The sequence below is a fragment of the Tachyglossus aculeatus genome, chromosome 5 (genome assembly GCF_015852505.1).
Source record: "Tachyglossus aculeatus isolate mTacAcu1 chromosome 5, mTacAcu1.pri, whole genome shotgun sequence".
Lineage (NCBI taxonomy): Eukaryota > Metazoa > Chordata > Mammalia > Monotremata > Tachyglossidae > Tachyglossus > Tachyglossus aculeatus.
In genome coordinates, this window is record NC_052070.1 from 47,295,446 (window position 1) to 47,314,820 (window position 19,375).

Below are 19,375 nucleotides of genomic sequence, written 5' to 3' on the forward strand. Positions count from 1 at the left end.
TTGGAGGAGATGTGCCTGATTGAAATAAGGCTTTGAATGATGGGGGGAGAGTAAGATGTGCCTTATTGAAATAAGGCTTTGAGTGATAGGGGGAGAGTAATTGCCTGTCAGATTTGAGGAGGGAGGGAATTCCAGTCCAGAGGCAGGATGTGGGTGAGGGGTCAGTGGCGAGATAGACAAGATCAAGGTACACTGAGAAGGTTAGCATTAAAGGAATGATATCGGTGGGTTGGGTTGTAGTAGGAGAGTAACGAGGTGAGTTAGGAGGGGTCAAGGTGGTGGAGTGCTTTAAAGCCATGGTGAGGAGTTTTTGTTTGATGTGGAGGTGGATGGGTAACGACTGGGATTTCTTGAGGAGTGGGGAAATGTTCTGAATGTTTCTGTAGAAAAATGATTTGGGCAGTGGGGTGAAGTATGGACTGGAATGGGGAGAGACAGGAGGCTGGGAGATCAGCAAGGAGGCTGATAAAGTAATCAAGGCAGGATAGGATAAGTGATTGTATTAACATGGTAACAGTTTGGATGGAGAGAAAAGGGCAAATTTTAGCCATGTTGTGAAGGTGGAGCCGCCAGGATTTAGAGATGGATTGAATACGTGAGTTGAATGAGAGAAAGGAGTCAAGGATAACACCAACGTTATGGGCTTGTGAAACAGGAAGGATGGTGGTACCATCTACAGTGATGGTAAAGTCAGGGGGAGGACAGGTTTAGGGAAGGAAGATAAGGTGTACTGTTTTCACATGTTAGGTATGCTTGAGGTGACAGGAGAACATTCAAGTAGAGATGCCCTGAAGGCAAGAGGAAATGAGACATGGCAAAGAGGGAGAGAGATTAGGGCTGGAGATGTAGATTTAGGTGTCATCCTCATAGAGGTGGTAGTTGAAGCCATGGAAGTGAATGCATTCTCCAAGGGAGTGGGTTTAGATGGAGAATAGAAGGGGACCCTGAATTGAACCTTGAGGGACCCCCATAGTTAAGAGAGTGGAAAGCAGAGGAGGAGCTTATACATGAGAAGCAGCATGGCTCAGTGGAAAGAGTATGGGCTTGGGAGTCAGAGGTCTTGGGTTCTAATCCCATCTCCGCCACTTGTCCGCTGTGTGACTTGGGGCAAGTCACTTAACTTCTTTATGCCTCAGTTACCTCATCTGGAAAATGGGGATTAAGACTGTGACCCCATGTGGGACAGCCTGATTACCTTGTATTCCCCCAGTGCTTAGAACAGTGCTTGGCACATAGCAAGCACTTAACAAATGCCACCATTACTATTATTATTATGGAGAACAGAAGCGGGGTCAATCCTTAGGGGTTAAGGGTTAAGGGTTCAGTCCTTATATGACCTCAAGTGTCCTTTTCTGATGGTTCTGGAACTTAGTATGGAACGCGTGAATTCAGGTTAGCTATCCTCTACCCTTTACTGCAGTTCCTGTAATTAGCACCCCCTGGCATGGTCCGTTCTGCCTGGGCTCAAGGGTGTTATTTGTCATGAAAGACTTAAGAGTATCCAATTGTCTGGTTTGAGTCCGTGGCTCTGGTTCGGGTCTGGTTTTGGTAGGGCTTGTTGCACCTGCGAATGTAAGGCTTTAAGAGAGTCATTTAACAAATTTACAATAATCCAAGAAGGCATCATCAGTAAGGACTATGTTCCATCTTTCCCAGGACAGAATGGGACTTAATGAGGTATATAGGCCTTCCCATCAGGATTTCATGTGGGTTTAAGCCCATCTTTCGGCTAAGTGTGCTCCCTAAGCTAGAGAGAGCCAAGGGAAGGCATTCCAGCCATTTCAATCCAGTATCAGGGCAAAATTTTGTTAGTTTGTGTTTCCACCTTCCATTATATCATTCTACTAGGCCTGCGGACTGCAGGTGAAACAAGCAATGGAAATGCTGCTTTTCACCTAGTCCTTTCCCCTCTTAGGATCGCACCTGGAGAGTTTCCAGTACTCTACCAGTCACAACTACAGGAGGGAGAGTCAAGCAGAGGCATACCCATTCCATTCCTAGCTTGGGCAGTGGCTGGTGAGTGGAAGGCAATCTGCCACAAGTCAAATCTCACTTGTGCTGGGCAGCAGCGGCATGGGAGAGAGTCGAGGGTAGCATCTTGTTTACTGCACAGAAGCAGTAAACCTCTTCCCTATTTTTACCAAGAAAATTATATGGCTACCCTCCAGAACGATTGTAGATGGAAGTAGGATGTTCTGGGAGAGATGTGTCTGTGACATCACTATGGGTCGGACACGACTCGATAGAAGAGGGCAACAACAACAACCTAGTCCTTTACAGATATCTTTTGACTACTTGCCCAGTAAAATGAATTCCATGGTCCTGTTAATCCTGGCATGTAACCCAAAACAGAAATAAGTTCCTTTAGAAGGTGTTTAACTACACATCCACCTTTGCTCATAAGTATGCCTCAGGCCATTTGGAAAAAGCATCTATCATAACATGACAGCATTTGGGCATTTTAACTGTCAACTCGTATATTTATAAAGCATCCCCAGGGTGGCAGATGAGCAGACTGAAAGAGCAAGTTCAAGTTATCACCTCCTTTGCATTTTCGCACTTAATTAATTGACATCTAACTTGTCCAACTTGAGATGGCATACTTCACGGGAAAGCAAGCTAATCATTTTCTTGAGTGAGGCACCTTCCTTCAAACAAATTTTCCCTTTTGATCTTCTATAGTGGTAGCTCCAGCAGCACTCGAACTGTGGAGTTACCCAAATCTACCAAATCTACCCAAATTCCATTAGGAATTTCTCCCTGCAATACACATTTTCACAACACTGACCAGTCCAAAACCCATTCTACACTTACTCTTTACTCAAACACAATGGTGCATCCGATCTCAACACATTCACACATTCTTTTCAGTACTTAAAACAGAACCTTGATGTTCTCAGGTCACCATCAGGAATTTGTCTCCATTTAGCTGAGGCCAATCAGTCTCTAAATACTCTTCTTCCAGAGACGTAAGTGTCAGGTTATTGTCTGTCTTAGACAAACACTGCCTTTTCATGATAAGCTGGATTGGTGCCTGAAATTTAAATTTAGTACTGACATGAGCGTATATTTCACGAATGGAACTTCCCTTTGGGAGGACTGCATTTATTTAGCTATTTGCATGTGGTGAATTGAATGTCCCTCTTGGGAGGAATACACTTAGCCTCGTGGTGATCTCACAGTTCTTTCTGAGAGCCTCTGCCTCTTCCCTTGTACTCTGTAGCCACCTGCAGTGCAGCTGCAAGGAGTCTAAGGGCAGCCTTCTAGTTCCCATTATTATTATTATCAACAATAATAACAACAACAATAATAACAATATTAATTGTGGTATTTGTTAAGGGCTTACTATGTGCCAGGCAACTGTACTAAGCTCTGGGGTGGATGCAAGCTCATCAGGTTGGACACAGTCCCTGTCCCACAGAGGACTCACAGTCTTAATCCCCATTTCACAGATGAGGGAATTGAGGCAAAGAGAAGTAAAGTGACTTGCCCAGGTCACACAGCAGACAAGTGGTAGAGCTGGAATTGGAACCCAGGTCCTTATGAATCCCAGACCCATGCTTTTTCCACTAGGCCATGACCCTTCTACTACCCATTGCCTCCCCTGGGTCTCAAGGAGGAGGGGAAAGAGGACACAGGTTTGGAGGCAGTGGAATCAGGAGGATGGTGTCTAGAACATCTTCCTGGCCTTCGGCCTCACTGTCAGTTTGGGAGTTGAGGATAAAAGGGAGCAGTGGTTTGGGAGGAACAACAGTCAGGGAGTGAGGAGACTATCAAACCCTTTTCTTTAACTACCTTTAATTGCTCTTGAAGTTTTGAATTTGAATCTTTGAGGCCTCTTAAAACTGGATTTTGGTTTTGTTCCCACCCTTCCTCATACCAATCGAAAAAGACATCCCTCTGTGACTGTGCTGCTCGGCTTCCTCGCGACTGTAACTCTCCTCTTCAGTGCACCTTTTTTCGTAAGTCAAAAGATCCTTCCTCTGGAAACAAACAGTCTTCATGGGTCATCTCTGGTATAGAGTTGATTAAGAGTTGGTTTTCACTGCTCCTACCTCAAAGGGGCAAGATCAATTGGAAAAGTGGTTTCTTTTTTCTATGGTATTTGTTAAGCACTATAATAATAATAACTGTGGTGTTTGTTAAGCGCTTACTGTGTGTCAGGTACTGTACTAAGTACTGGGATGGATACAAGCAAATTGGGTTGGACACAGTCCCTGTCCCACGTGGTGCTCACAGTTTCAACCTCCATTTTGTAGATGAGGTAACTGAGGCACAGAGAAGTTAATTGACTTGCCCAAGGTCACACAGCATACAAGTGGTGGAGCCAGAATTAGAACCTAGGTCCTTCTGACTCCTAGACCCATCTGCTTTATGCCAAGACATGCTGGTTTTCTTCCAATGATCAACTCAGAGTCCCTTTCCCATTATCAGCAGAGCAGGGAGGCTCCAGCTTCCACCAACAAATTATCTGGGGATTTAGGTGAGGCTTGTAAACTGTTCCAGCCTGACTTTTTCCATTTGTAACCCTGTCACAGTGGGAGTCAGTGACCACCTTTGGGGAGTTGGTGAAGGGAGAAAAAAAAAGAAGTGAAATCCCAGTGGAAAGAACAGCAACTCTCAATTTCCTACAGAAGTGAGGAATGAAGAGACTTGGTTCTCAGATCATAAAAAACTCTCATTTTGTCATGACTTTCAACCACCTCCCTGAAAAACCTTCCCCTGGGGCTGATTTGAGTTTCATCTCCTATCCCAGTGAACAGACACTCCTCCCCAACCTGAGCCCTCATCCTGTGTGGTAGCTCCACTCCTGGAGTCAGGCCCAAGTGGAACGAGGCTTAGTAGAAAAAACACAGGCCTGGGAGACAGCAGTCCTAGCTTCTAATTCCAGCTCCACTACTTGGCTGCTGTGTGACTTTAGGCAAGTCACTTAATTGGCTCTGTGCCTCACTTTTCTCACTTGTAAAATGGGGATAAAATACCAGTTCTCCCTTCCTTGTAGTCCATGAGCCCCATTTGTGATTGGTTCTACATCTTATCTTCCCCAGAGCTTGACATAGTGCTTGGCACATTGTAAATACTCAACAATTACCACTTCTTATTATTAGTAGTATTATTATTAGTAGTTGTAGAAGTGGTGCCCTTTCTATCCCACGTGGACCCAATCATCACTCTCCTGGAGCAGGAAGTCAGCATGGGCTAGACCGACGCTTTTAACTGACACCAAGCTCTAGAAAGGCAGACAGTTGGAGGGAAGAGAAGGGAAAGTAAATTATCTGGGTAATGCATTGGCTGGATAGCCAGTTAGAGTCAAACGGTGGCTGAAAGTTAAAACTCGAAGGTATTAAATAAGAACATGAGATTTTTCAGGCCTATGGTGTTATTTCAGCAGGACCACATTGAGGGATGGGTAACTTCCCTCGATGATCCTTCCACTCAATAAATGTATTTATTGAGCACTTATGGTGTGCAGAGCACTATGTTTTAAAGTTCTCAGACAAATCCAGTAGAATTATATATAAGATTCCTCCTCTCAAGGAGCTAGCAATCTAGCAGGGGACACAGACATTAAAATGAACTGCAGACAGGTGGAAATGAGAGGCTAAAGATATATATATATATATACATATATATATATATATATGTATATATGTGTATATATCTATATCTATCTATCTATCTATATATATATATATATATATATATATATACACACTTGTCTGCTGTGAGACCTTGGGCAAGCCACTTAACTTCTCTGTGCCTCATGGGAATTAAGACTGTGAGCCCCACGGGGGACAACCAGATTACCTTTTATCTACCATAGTACTTAGAACAGTGCTTGGCACATAGTAAGTACTTAACAAATACCATTATTATTATTATTACATTAGGGAATAATTATCGAATTTGTTAAGCACTATGTGCCAAGCACTGTTCTATTATCATTATTATTATTATTATTGATAAATGTTACGTCACAAAGTAGAGGGGGTTGAGTACACAAATGCTTAGGTTGTAGAAATGCTGAAGTGGCAATAGAGGGGGATGTAGGGTGAGGAGATGAGAGGTTAATCAAGGAAGGTCTCAATCAATCAATCAATCGTATTTATTGAGCGCTTACTGTGTGCAGAGCACTGTACTAAGCGCTTGGGAAGTACAAGTCGGCAACACATAGAGACAGTCCCCCAACAGTGGGCTCACAGTCTAGAAGGGGGAGACAGAGAACAAAACCAAACATACTAACAAAATAAAATAAATAGAATAGATATGTACATGTAAGATAAATAAATAAATAGAGTAATAAATATGTACAAACAAATATACATATATACAGGTGCTGTGGGGAAGGGAAGGAGGTAGGATGGCTTACTTGGTAGTAGGTCAGACATAAAATGCTCTTTCTATACATTATTGGCAGGGCTTATGCAATCAAGGCCCCTTTCCTGGACATCTCAAAAAGATGGAAAGGAAAAGGACAGAAATTTGCCTGAGTTAGTTTAGATATAATCCTACCAAGAACGCCAAAGTTCCAAGTAGAGTGTCCGCCATCTCACAGGAGAAAACTAGCAAACACGTGGGCCGGGAATGCGTGTACCAACTCCTTATATTGTACTCTCCCAATTAGTACAATGCTCTGCACACAGTAAGCACTCAAATGTGAACGATTGATCCCTGGCATCTAATAATTGGGCAATAATTAATTGATTAAGCACTTACTAAATGTCCAGTACTGTTCCAAGCACTGGGAAAGACTCACTATGATCAGGTCAGACACAGTCCCTGCCCCATACAGGGCTCACAGTCCAAGTAAGAAGGAGAACGGGTATTGAATCTCCATTTTACAGATGAGGTAACTGAGGCACCGAGAAGTCACACAATGGGCACGTGGCGGAGCTGCGATCAGAAACCAGGTCCTCTGACGCCAAGGCCTGTGTGTTCTTCGCACTAATCCACGCTGCTCCTCCAAAAGCACCAGGCTCTGGCAACATGCTCCCACACTTGTCCTGGCTCACTCCGTTGGATCTCTACGTATTATTATTATTATGTATTATTATTATTATGTGGGCATTTGTCCTCCAGGCTGCTATCATTATCCCCTAGTGCCTGATGGAAACCCTGTCAGGGACTTTGACACTGTGGACCACCCCCTTCTCCATAACACACTATCCAACCTTGGCTTCACAGACTCTGTCTTGAGCAAGTCACTTCACTTCTCTGGGCCTCAGTTACCTCATCTGTAAAATGGGGATTAAGGCTGTGAACCCCCCGTAGGACAACCTCATCACCTTGTAACCGTCTCCTAGAGAAGATGTGATTTCAGAAGGGTTTAGAAAATGGGGAGAGCAGTGGTCTGCTGGATGTGAAGGGGGAGAGAGTTCCAGATGGGAAGGAGGGTTTGAGCAAAATGCTGATAATAGGAGAGTTAAAAACAAGGCATAATGAGTAGGCTGACTTGACAGGAACAAAGCGAATGTTATGGGAGAAGAGAGTGGATAAGAAGGAGGGAGAGAGCTGATAGAGTGCTTGAAAGATATTGGGCTGGAGTTTCTGCTTGATGCGCAGAGAAGTAGGTAACCATTGGTAGATTTGGAGGGAGTGGGGAGATTTGTGCAGAAAGACATTTTACAAAAACGGACTAGGCAGCTGAATGAAGTATGGACCGGAGAGGGGAGAGACTGGAGACCGGAATGCAGCCCCTCTGCTTGGCCCGTGGTGTGACGCCAGACAGTCTCAGGGATTGAGACCTTCTGACTCCTCGGAAAGGGAATGGTAATTGTGTTTTTGAGAAGCATAACTGTTAAAATGTCTTCTTATCCCTCACTTAGTGCTAACTATTCATTTAGGAAATTCTATGTGTCAGTGTTGTCTATTCCCCTACCTGTAAATCAGCTTGCCTGATGACTTACCTATTCACTTTTTTCCCTATTTTTGTCTTTGAATCGATTTCTGACTCAGGCCTCTTGACTCAGACATTGATTTTAAAGTTGTTTCTGCAGCACTGAACTTGCCCCACTCTTTCAACCACTTTCACATGAAATACAGTGTATTTCAGAGCAGTGGTTGATATTGCTCCCATCCCTGTCAAGCAGGCTGAGAACCTGGGCTTCTGTGTTCTGCTCTATTTAGCCACTGATACATCACTCCCAGGAGCTGCATTCATTTTGAGAACAGCCAGCTCAAGGGAGCCACTTCTGTAGCTTTGGCCATAGGATCAGTGCTGGGGTGGAAGCAAGGAGGAGGCTAGACCTGGCGTTTTTTAAGCGGAGGCGAGCCTAATGACAAGGATGATTAGTGTAAGCTCTAAATCGCTCTTTTGAAAACATTAACTCCCTGGCCAGGGTTGTATTTAGCAATTTACCATGCTAGTGACATTCCCTTACTGTCCAAGGTACTCTGGATGGCAGAACAGAATCATGCAAATCATGATGGTTCTGTCTAAAGAGAGACTTCTGGTCACCACACAGGAATTGAGCCAAGATGGTGCTAGGGGTCTGTGACTCCCAGCAGCCCCTAGGGCAAGCGCACCAAGGTAGAGTCATGGGTGTGGGTTTGAGAGATTCCCTGAAACAGATGGAAGAGCCTCTGTTTTGCTTGTGCTGACCAGCTAATCCGCCTTCTGCACTCAGGGAGAGAGACTTGGGAGAGTTATCTCAAGAGTAGCTTTATACAGGATCTAGCCAGCCTGAAAAACAACACCGTACCTCACTAATTTCTTACTACAGCCCAGCCCACACACTCTGCTCCTCTGACGCCAGCTTCCTCACTGTGACCTGATCTCAGCTATCTAGGTGCTAACCCCTTTCCCATGTCATCCCTCTAATATGGAGCTCCCTCCCCTTCCATTTATGCCAGACCACCGCTCTCTCTATTTCAAAGCATTATCAAGGTCACATTTCCTCCAAGAGGCATTCCCAGATTAAGCCCCCTTTTCCCCAGCTCTCTTTTCCTTTTGCAATGTTTCAGCACTTCAATCTATGACCTTTGGACACTTGATATTCACCCTAGCCCCATTTACCTCAGCACTTATGTACATATCTTTAAATTATATATTGTAAATTATTTATTTACCCATATTATTGTCTATCTCTCCCTCTAGGCTGTAAGCTCTTTATGGGCAGGGAATGTGTCTGCTGATTCTGTTGTATTGTACCCTCTCAAGTACTTAGTAAAATGCTCGGCACATAGTAAGCATTCAATAAATATGATTGATTGACTGAAGGAGTGAGGATTTCCAAGATGGAGATAATCTTCTGGCTGAATCAATCAATCAATGGTATTTATGGAGCACTTATGTGCAGTGCACTGTACTAAGTGTTTGGGAGAGTACAATACTACAGAATTAGCAGACATGTTCCCTGCCTATAACACACTTGCAGTCTAGAGGGTCAGACAATATAAATAAGTAATTTATAATGCATAATTTAAAGATATGTATAAGCAGCATGGCCTGGTGGTAAGAGCCCGGTCTGGAAGTCAGAGGACCTGGGTTCTAATCGCGGCTCTGCCAAATGCTTGCTGTGTGACCTTGGGCATGTCACTTAACTTCTTTGGGCCTCAGTTCTCCTGTTCTCCCTCCTACTCAGACTGTGAGTCCCAAGTGGGACAGGGGTTTTGTCCAACCTAATTCACTTGTGTCTACCCCAGCGCTTAGAACAGTGTTTGATATTTGATGCACAGTAAACACTTAAAAAATAATTTTAAAAAGTGCTGTGGTGTTGGGGTGAATATCAAGTGTCTAAAAGTCACAAGTGCATAGACAATGCAGGAGGGAAAGTGAGCAGGGGAAAGAGCGCTTAATTGGGGAAGGCCTCTTGGAGGAGATGTGACCTTAATAAGGCTTTGAATTTAGAAAGGGTGGTTGTCTGGCATGTATGGAGGGGGAGGGAGTTTCAGGAGAGGGAGAGGACATGGGAATCAATCAATCAATCAATCAATCAATCGTATTTATTGAGCACTTACTGTGTGCAGAGCACTGTACTAAGCGCTTGGGAAGTACAAGTTGGCAACATATAGAGACTGTCCCTACCCAACAGTGGGCTCACAGTCTAGAAGGGGGAGACAGAGAACAAAACCAAACATATTAACAAAATAAAATAGAATAGATATGTACAAGTAAAATACATAAATAAATAGAGTAATAAATATGTACAAACATATACATATATACAGGTGCTATGGGGAAGGGAAGGAGGGAAGACGGTGGGGATGGAGAGGGGGACGAGGGGAAAGGGGTTGGCAGCAAGATAGATGAAATAGATGAGATGGTAAGGTGAATAAACTGGCACTAGAGGAGTGGAGTGTGAGGGCTGGGTGGTAGTAGGAGATCAGTGAGGTGAGGTAGGAGGGGGTGAGCTGATTGATTGTTTTAAAGTAGATGGTAAGCAGTATGGCAGGTGTATGTTTGAGCCTAATCTACCCCCCAAAACAAGCAGAAACAGTTTACCAGCCCTCTTCCCCTTCGTCCTTGGTAAAGGAGAATCACCATTCTTTCTCAGCGCACTGTTTTAGCCTCAGTCACCGGCTTGCTCTGGCCTAGTGGGTGGGTGGCTCTGAGCTATCTTGCCTACGAGAACCGGCTAGACCGCATCCCATCCGTAAACAACCGCCCCAATCTCTTCTCTTCCAGTCTATATCAACCTGCCACCCACCATGCAGATCACCAATGGACTGCCCGGGACCTACACTGCTGTGCAGCTGCACTTTCACTGGGGCGGACAGAGCTTGGAAACCAGCGGCTCTGAGCACACGGTGGACGGGATGAGACACGTTGCCGAGGTACCTGTAGGGACGGGCCCGTACCTCTTCTTGGCAGCAGGGTGGGTCATAAGTACATCATCCATGGAATTTCTTGGGTGTTCACTGTGGGCAGAGCATTATACTAAGCACTTGGGAAAGTATGATACAACAGAGTTGGTAGATTTGTTTCCTGCCCACAAGGAATGTACAGTCCAGAAGGGGGACAATCAGGAATGAAAACCTTTAGTAAATAGGGTTTTGCCAGCAATTCCTGGGTTCCCCTTTATCAACAGTAATGTACAGTACTTGTTCACTACCACCGCACCCCAGTTTCACCTCTGGGTTTTGTTGGTGCTACACCAAGCCCTCATCATACCCAGGTCTGCTGTAATATTTCATTTATTCATTCCTTCATTCAATCAATCATTCAAATGTATTTATTGAGCGCTTACTGTGTGCAGAGCACTGTACTAAGCGCTTGGGAAGTACAAATCGGTAACATATAGTGAAGGTCCCTACCCAACAATGGGCTCACAGTCTAGAAGGGGGAGACAGACAACAAAACAAGTAGACAGGTGTCAATACCATCAGAATAGATAAATAGAATTATAGCTATATACACATCATTAATAAAATTGGGCACAAGAGACTTGGCCTTGTGCCCAACAACATCAAGGGAGCCCATTATGATGACCCTGAATGCCCAACTCACTCTTATTACCCTATGCTGCTGCTCTTTTTATTTTAATGATACTTGTTAAGTGCTTACTATGAGCCAAGCCCTGTCCTAAATTCCAGGGTATATACAAAATACTCAGGTTGGACACAGTCCCTGTCCCACATGGGGCTCACAGTCTAGGTAGGACAGAGTAGGATTTAATCCCCATTTTACAGATGAGGTAACTGAAGTACAGAGAAGTTAAGTGACTTGCCTAAGGTCACATAGCAGATAATCAACAGGGCCGGGATTAGGACCCAGGTCCTCTGACTCTTGGGCCTGTGCTCTTTCCACTAGAACACCTGCTTTTCTGGGCTGAAATTGACCCCGGCTGTGATCAGGAGGTGGGAGCAAGAGGAAACATATATAAGGGGGAGGAGCCCTGCTCTGGTCATATTTTCACTCCCCATCACCCTGACCACCTAGGCAGACTGGTTCAAAGCCAGCTGCATTCACTGGATGTTCCAGAGTCTGAGTCTGGTTCATCTCAGTCAGAGGTGACAATTCATCCCTATATCCACCCAAGACTCACCCTGGCCACCCCTTCCCCTTCACTGCCCTATTATTCTTGCCTTAGGCTTTCCCCTGATTTTTGTAGACCCAGATTTCTGGCTATTAAAATATCAAGAATTTACTGAAATAACCCACCTGTTAGTGTTCATCACACTCTGGGGCTGTGCCTCAAGAGATTTGGGAAGGATCACAGACAGGGTCAGAAGGTTCAGGAAAAGAATTCTTCCTCATCGCCTCATTGCAGAGAAGCAGTGTGGCTAAGTGGCAAGAGCCTGGGCTTGGGAGTCAGAGGTCATGGGTTCTAATCCCGGCTCCACCACTTGTCAGCTGTGTGACTTTGGGCAAGTCACTTCACTTCTCTGTGCCTCAGTTCCCTCATCTGTAAAATGGGGATGAAGACTGTGAGCCCCACGTGGGCCAACCTTGATTACCTTGTATCCCCCCCAGTGCTTAGAACAGTGCTTGGCACATAGTAAGTGCTTAACAAATACCAACATTATTATTATTATTATCACCTGTGCCCAACTCAGGTTCCCTCTGTAATGTCTGTCGAACTAGCCTTGAGCCTCTGCTGAAACAGCTCAGCTTCATGGGCATGGCTTGGATTGGGTGACATCTATGATGATGTGGGATTCGGGACTAATCCTGGCTCCCCCACTTGTCTGCTGTGTGACCTTGGGCAAGTCATTTCACTTCTCTGTGCCTCACTTCCCTGATCTGTAAAATGGGGATTGAGATTGAGAGCCCTATGTTGGACTGTGTCCAACCCGATTTGCTTGTCTCCACCCCAGTACTTAGTACAGTGCCTGGCACATAGTAAGCACTTAACAAATACAATAACAACAATAATAAAAATAATAATAATAATCCAGGGGTGTTTTCTGGATGGGAGTCAACATCAGTCAGGAGGAAAGGACTGGAGTGAGGCTAGAGAAAACAGGCACATCTCAGCTCCTACATCTGCCTCACTTCCAACAGAGTTTTAGTTTTCGAGTGATTGGGGTTTGCTGTTACCAGAATCCCAGGTGGAATGAGGACTTGTGGGAAGGTGCGTCGGGGTAATGGAAGCCTCAACTATTAAGCCCTAATCTGTGTTCTTTCCTCTGCCTTTGGGCACTGAAGCATTAGCTCTCGTTTCAGCCCAGTCCACCCAGAGATACTGAGCCTCAACCTTAACCTGATTTTGTCTCTCCGCAGTTGCACATTGTCCATTATAACTCTGATCGATATGCCAGCTATAAAGACGCCCTAAAAAAGCCCAATGGCCTGGCAGTGTTGGCAGCCCTATTTGTGGTAGGTTGGAACTGGGCCCGGTTGGGATGAACGAGGGGGTTTGGCCAGGCTGAGGTGATGGAGGCCGCTAGAGTGATCTATGAATGTGGTAGAGAAAGAGCCCCGAGCTGCTGACCTCCCAGTATTCCAGAAGAGATTGCTGTCCTGGGAGTCAGCCATAGCCCTGGTGTTTGAAAAATAAAGTTCTGGGAATGGGCACCACAAAAGTTCTTGGGAAACCGAGGATACCCTTTCTCCCACACTGGAATAATACTTTCAGGTGGACTTTTCTTTTCCCATCTTGGGTGATGGGTTGGGGGGAAAAGCAAAGTGGACCAGATGGACAGTATCCAATTTAACACTTGAATATCCAGAGGCAGAGATAGCATTTGTTCACTTTTTCCAGTACCTGCAGCCCAACAGCCGTTCAGCGTTTACAGGGGACTGGTTTCCTTCCTCCTCTCCTCCACTGCCTTTGTGGGGGTAATTGTGGTATTAGTTAAGCACTTACTCTCTGCCAAGTATTGAACTAAGCATTGGGGTAATAATCCCCATATTCCAGATGAGGTAACTGAGGCACAGAGAAATGAAATGACTTGTCCAAAGTCACACAGCTAAGTGGCATAGCTGGGATTAGAACCCATTACCTCTGGCTCCCAAGCCCGTGCTCTTTCCACTGAGCCACACTGCTTCTGTTAGTAGTTACAATCCAATCAGACACAGTACCTGCCTCACGAGGGATTCCCAGTCTAAAGGGGAGGAAGACTTCCATCCCCATTTTATAGATGAGGAAACTGAGACACTGAAAAGGTAAGTGATTCGCCCAGCCTCCCACACCAGACAAGTGGTGGAGCCAGGATTAGAACCCAGGTTCTCTGACTCCCAAGCCTCTGCTCTTTCAACTAGGTCATGCTGTTTCCATGATGTGGGGCCACAAGCTCTTAGTGTTCAGAAACCCAGTGGGGTTCCAACTCAGCTCCCCTCCTCTTCACTCAGGAAGGTACATGATAATAATAATAATAATGATGGCATTTATTAAGCGCTTACTATGTGCAAAGCACTGTTCTAAGCACCGTGGAGGTTACAAGGTTATCAGGTTGTCCCACGTGGGGCTCACAGTCTTAATCCCCATTTTACAGATGAGGTAACTGAGGCCCAGAGAGGTTAAGTGACTTGCCCAAAGTCACACAGCTGACAAGCGGCGGAGCCAGGATTTGAACCCATGGCCTCTGACTCCAAAGCCCGGGCTCTTTCCCCGAGCCACGCTTCTTCTCATCACCCTGAGAATTCATTTCTCATTACATGCACCCCGCCTGTTCTTGCTGACAATAGGGGCAGCCACCCTGCTTTGAGGATCAAGAGAGATAATGGATATGGCAGTGGAAACCCTTTTATGATCTTAAGAGAGATGAACTCAAACAAATGCCAGAGTAGTCCTGCCCCATGTCTCAGAGAGAGTCAGTGTGTGTGTACAGAGGAAGGAAAGCCATGAACTAAACCCACCGACGATACTCTTCTGTCTCCTTCAACAAATCAAATCAAATCAAATCAGCACCAAGGAACCCTCTTGGAGTGCTCAGGGCTCGTTTTCACTTATTGATACCTCCCTACCAGAAGCCTGATCTGAAATCCAGGTGCCTTTTTAAGTTCCATTACTTAAAAAGGGATCTGAAGCCAGGGAGGAACTTTAAAAAAAACAACTCACTTCTTTTGTTACTCTGAAGCCCTCATGTGACAGACACAGACTTCTTGGAAGTTCTCAAACATTGGTGTTGTTCCCATTTTAAAAATGAGGAAACTGAGCCATGGTGAGTAATTTGTCCAGCCAAGCAAAGGCAAAGATGAAAAGGATTCCTGGGTTTTCCCCTTTAGCCCCTCCTCCCCACCTCTTTGCCAGGAAGACAGCTGAATCCAAGGAACAAACAGTTGAATCCAAGGAAGAAAGTTAGATGCCTCCCTGCCCCTGAACCTAATCCCTGATTTGCATTCTTTCTACAGGCTGGAAATGCAGAGAATACTTACTACAGCCAACTCCTGAAGCACCTGGCCAAGGTCAAATATGCAGGTAGACTTCTGGGATCTCTATTCAGATCTCTAAGCGCAAGAGAAAGGGAGGGAGTAGAAGAAGTGGGGTGAGGAGTCCGAATAGAAAGGCAGCATCTTACCAGCTGATCTTCCTCTGAAGAACACAGGCAGAGAAAGCTCTTTCTTGGGATGTGTACTCCACGATGCTCTGCTTTTTTTTTTATGGTATTTGTTAAATGCCTATGTTCCAGGCACTATATTAAGCTCTGGGGTATTCATTCATTCATTCATTCAATCATATTTATTGAGTGCTTACTGTGTGCAGAGCACTGTACTAAGTGCTTGGGAAGTACAAGTTGGCAACATATAGAGATGGTCCCTACCCAACAATGGGCTCACAGTCTAGAAGGGGGAGACAGACAACAAAACAAAACATGTGGACAGGGTAGATATAAGCTTATCAGGTTGGACATAGTCCATGTCCTAATCCCCATTTTACAGATGAGGTAACTGAGGCACAGAAAGTGACTTGTCCAAGGTCACACAGCAGACATGTGGCAGAGCAGAGATTAGAACCCAGGTCCTTCTGGCTCTCAGGCCCTGACTCCTGCTGCTTCCATGGTCCAGGGCAACAGAGCTCCTAGTGTTCAGAAGCCTGGGGGAAGCGGAGAGTCCCAACTCAGCTCCCCTCCTCTTTGCTCAGGAAGATTCATTCATTCATTCAATTGTATTTATTGAGCAATTACTGTGTGCAGAGCACTGTACTAAGCGCTTGGGAAGTACAAGTTGGCGACAAGTTGGAGAAGCAGCGTGGCTCAGTGGAAAAGAGCACAGGCTTTGGAGTCGGAGGTCATGGGTTCAAATTCCTGCTCCGCCAATTGCCAGCTGTGTGACGTTGGGCAAGTCACTTCACTTCTCTGCGCCTCAGTTCCCTCATCTGGAAAATGGGGATGAAGACTGTGAGCCCCCCGTGGGACAACCTGATCACCTTGTCACCGCCCCAGCGCTTAGAACAGTGCTTTTTTTAAGTGCTTAGTATAGTGCTCTGCACATAGTAAGCACTCAATAAATACGATTGATGATGACATATAGAGACGGTCCCTACCCAACAACAGGCTCACAGTCTAGAAGGGGGAGACAGACAACAAAACAAAACATGTAGACAGGTGTCAAAACCATCAGAATAAATGGAATTATAGTTATATGCACATCATTAACAAAATAGAGTAGTAAATATGTCCAAGTAAAATAAACAGAGTAATAAATCTGTACAAATATATACAAGTGCTGTGGGGACAGGAGGTAGGGCAGAGGTGGGGGGATGGGGAGGAGGAGAGGAAAAAGGGGGCTCCGTCTGGGAAGGCCTTCTGGATGAGGTGAGCTTTCAGTAGAGCTTTGAGGGGAGGAAGAGAACTAGTTTGGTGGATATGTGGAGGGAGGGCATTCCAGGTCAGGGGAAGGACGTGGGCCAGGGATCGATGTTGGGACAGGTGAGAACGAGGCCCAGTGAGGAGGTTAGCAGCAGAGGAGCGGAGGTTTCAGGCTGGGCTGTAGAAGGAGAGAAGGGAGGTGAGGTAGGAGGGGCGAAGTGATGGAGATCCTTGAAGTTGAGAGTGAGGAGTTTTAGCTTGATTCGTAAGTTGACAGGCAACCACTGGAGATTTTTGAGGAGGGGAGTGACATACCCAGAGCATTTCTGTACAAAAATAATCCTGGCAGCAGAGTGAAGTATAGACTGAAGCGGGAGAGACAGGAGGATGGGAGGTCAGAGAGGAGGCTGATACAGTAATCCAGTCGGGATAGGGTGAGAAATTGAACCAGCAAGGTAGCGGTTTGGATGGAGAGGAAAGGGCAGATCTTGGCGATGTTGTGGTGAGACCGGCAGGTTTTGGTAACAGACTGGATGTGTGGGGTGAATGAGACAGCGGAGTCGAGGATGACACCAAGGTTGCGGGCTAGTGATACAGGAAGGATGGTAGTGCCATCTACAGTGACGGGAAAGTCAGGGAGAGGACAGGGTTTGGAAGGGAAGATAAGGAGCTCAGTCTTGGATTTATTGAGTTTTAGATGGTGGGCAGACATCCAGATGGAGATGTCCTAAAGGCAGGAGGAGATACAAGCCTGGAGGGTGGGAGAGAGACCAGGGGCAGAGATGTAGATTTGGGTGTCATCCGCGTAGAGATGAGAGTTGAAGCTGTGGGAGCAAATGAGTTCACCAAGGGAGTGAGTGTAGATAGAGAACAGAAGGGGACCAAGAACTGACCCTTGAAGAACACCTACAGTAAGGGAATGGGAGGGGCGAGGAGGAGCCCGCAAAGGAGACCGAGAATGAATGGCCAGAGAGATGAGGAGAACCAGGAGAGAATGGAGTCTGTGAAGCCAAGTTTGGATAGCATGTTGAAGAGAAGGGGGTGGTCCACAATAGCAAAGGCGGCTGAGAGGTCGAGGAGGATTAGGATAGAGTAGGAGCCATTGGATTTGGCAAGAAGGAGGTCATTGGTGATCTTTGAGAGGGCAGTTTCGGTGGAGTGTAGGGGACGGAAGCCAGATTGGAGCAGTCTAGGGGAAGGGTTGGGACTCAGTTCTTGCTGAGAAGAGGGGCAGTCACTTTGCTGCGGTTGTCGCAAGGGGCAACCCTGCCGTTCCCATTATCAAATGACAGGGCTGTTGCTAGGAGTTTTCTTAGCCCCTCCACTCATAGGGCATTCTGACCTATCTCTGACGGCGACGACCTTCTTCTCCAGGGACTCAACACTCATTTGTAGGCCTGCAGGGTCTTTGGAGGAAGTTTTGCTGGAAGCTTTGGTTCTCAAAACAAAGGTAGAAAGAGCAGGCCTGCCACCCAAAACTGTCTCCCACCCCAGTCTCCCTGGGCCGGGGCTTTTTGGTCTCCAGGATACCCCCTCTCTCTGAGTCTGGAGTAGCTGGATCCCCCAGTGCAGCTGTGCTGGGTCTGCCAATAGTCAGAAGACCCTGTCACCTTGTGTTTACTTTGCAGCTTTCTCTAAGTCCTGGAACATATTTTCTCATCAATAACCACCACCTCCTGGTATTTACATGACACCTCTCCCCCAAGGGCCCAATGCACTTGGCAGATTTTGTCGAAGACGCTAATGAATTCTCAGGAGGCCTCTGTGAGGAAGAGGGGGCAGGGAACAGCTTCCAAACTTATGGAAAAGAAAGGAGGTGCCCAGAGGAAAAGGCCCTGACCTGAGGTCACATGCTATTTGGCCCTGCAGGGGACACAATATATGGAGGTTTGCATTCAGAGTACTGGCTCTGTTGACAGGGAGCAGCTTGAGATGGGCAGAGAGGGATTTGGGGCTACGAGATGGCTGCCTTCAACAAGCCTCCCAATGGCCATTTTGCCTGACAGTCGTCCCAACCAACAGCCAGCTGACCCTCCGCTTCCTGCTGAGGGAGTGTCCAGTGCAGTGCTGCCATTGGGCAGACCAATTGCAAGTGGGGCTCTGATGTTCATCTAGCTTTATTTCTGTTTATTCTGATGACTTGACACCTGTCCACATGTTTTGTTTTGTTGTCTCTCTCCCCCTTCTAGACTGTTAGGAGTCCGTTGTTGGTTAGGGATCATCTCTACATGTTGCCAACTTGTACTTCCCAAGTGCTTGGTACAGTGCTCTGCACACAGTAATCGCTCAATAAATACAATTGAATGAATGAATGAATGAAAGAAGGGGGTGGCTTTGTCTGCCCGGGGCAAACTCTGCAAGCCCTTGGTGGTGCCAAGAATTAGACTGGCTCTGTCCAGGTTGGGGTCCAAACCTGGGGTTTCTAGTGAATTATCTCATTCACCTTTCCTTCCTGTCCCACAACCCTGCAGCAGAGAGACTCAGAAGCAAAGTGAAAATTGGGCTCAGGGCCTTAGTGCCAGGACACTGCTTCTGCTTCCGTTGGCATCAGCCATGGTTTAAACACTGTGCTGGGTTCAGGTAAGGTAGCTACCCAAAAGCAATCAATCCATTGGTGGAATTTATTGCGAGCCTGCTGAGTGAGAGTACACCAAAAGCAAAACACACAATGCCTGGCCTCAAGCTGCTTAGAATCTAATGGGAGAGTTTACCCTGACTCTGTGATGTTTTGACATTTACC

At 46.1% G+C, this 19,375-nt stretch overlaps 1 protein-coding gene and 1 non-coding gene across 2 annotated transcripts in view; both read left to right on the top strand.

The window, feature by feature from the left end:
- Nucleotides 1-19,375, top strand: part of CA6 (carbonic anhydrase 6) — a 41,377-nt gene that overhangs the window by 6,130 nt on the left and 15,872 nt on the right. The window contains exons 3-5 of the mRNA XM_038746716.1: nt 10,628-10,776; nt 13,166-13,261; nt 15,239-15,305. Of these exons, the coding sequence (XP_038602644.1) occupies nt 10,628-10,776; nt 13,166-13,261; nt 15,239-15,305 (312 nt within the window). The remainder of the gene's footprint in view (nt 1-10,627; nt 10,777-13,165; nt 13,262-15,238; nt 15,306-19,375) is intronic.
- Nucleotides 1,906-2,043, top strand: LOC119928975. The gene has a single exon (XR_005451120.1). It is a non-coding gene; the product is annotated as a small nucleolar RNA SNORA7 (small nucleolar RNA).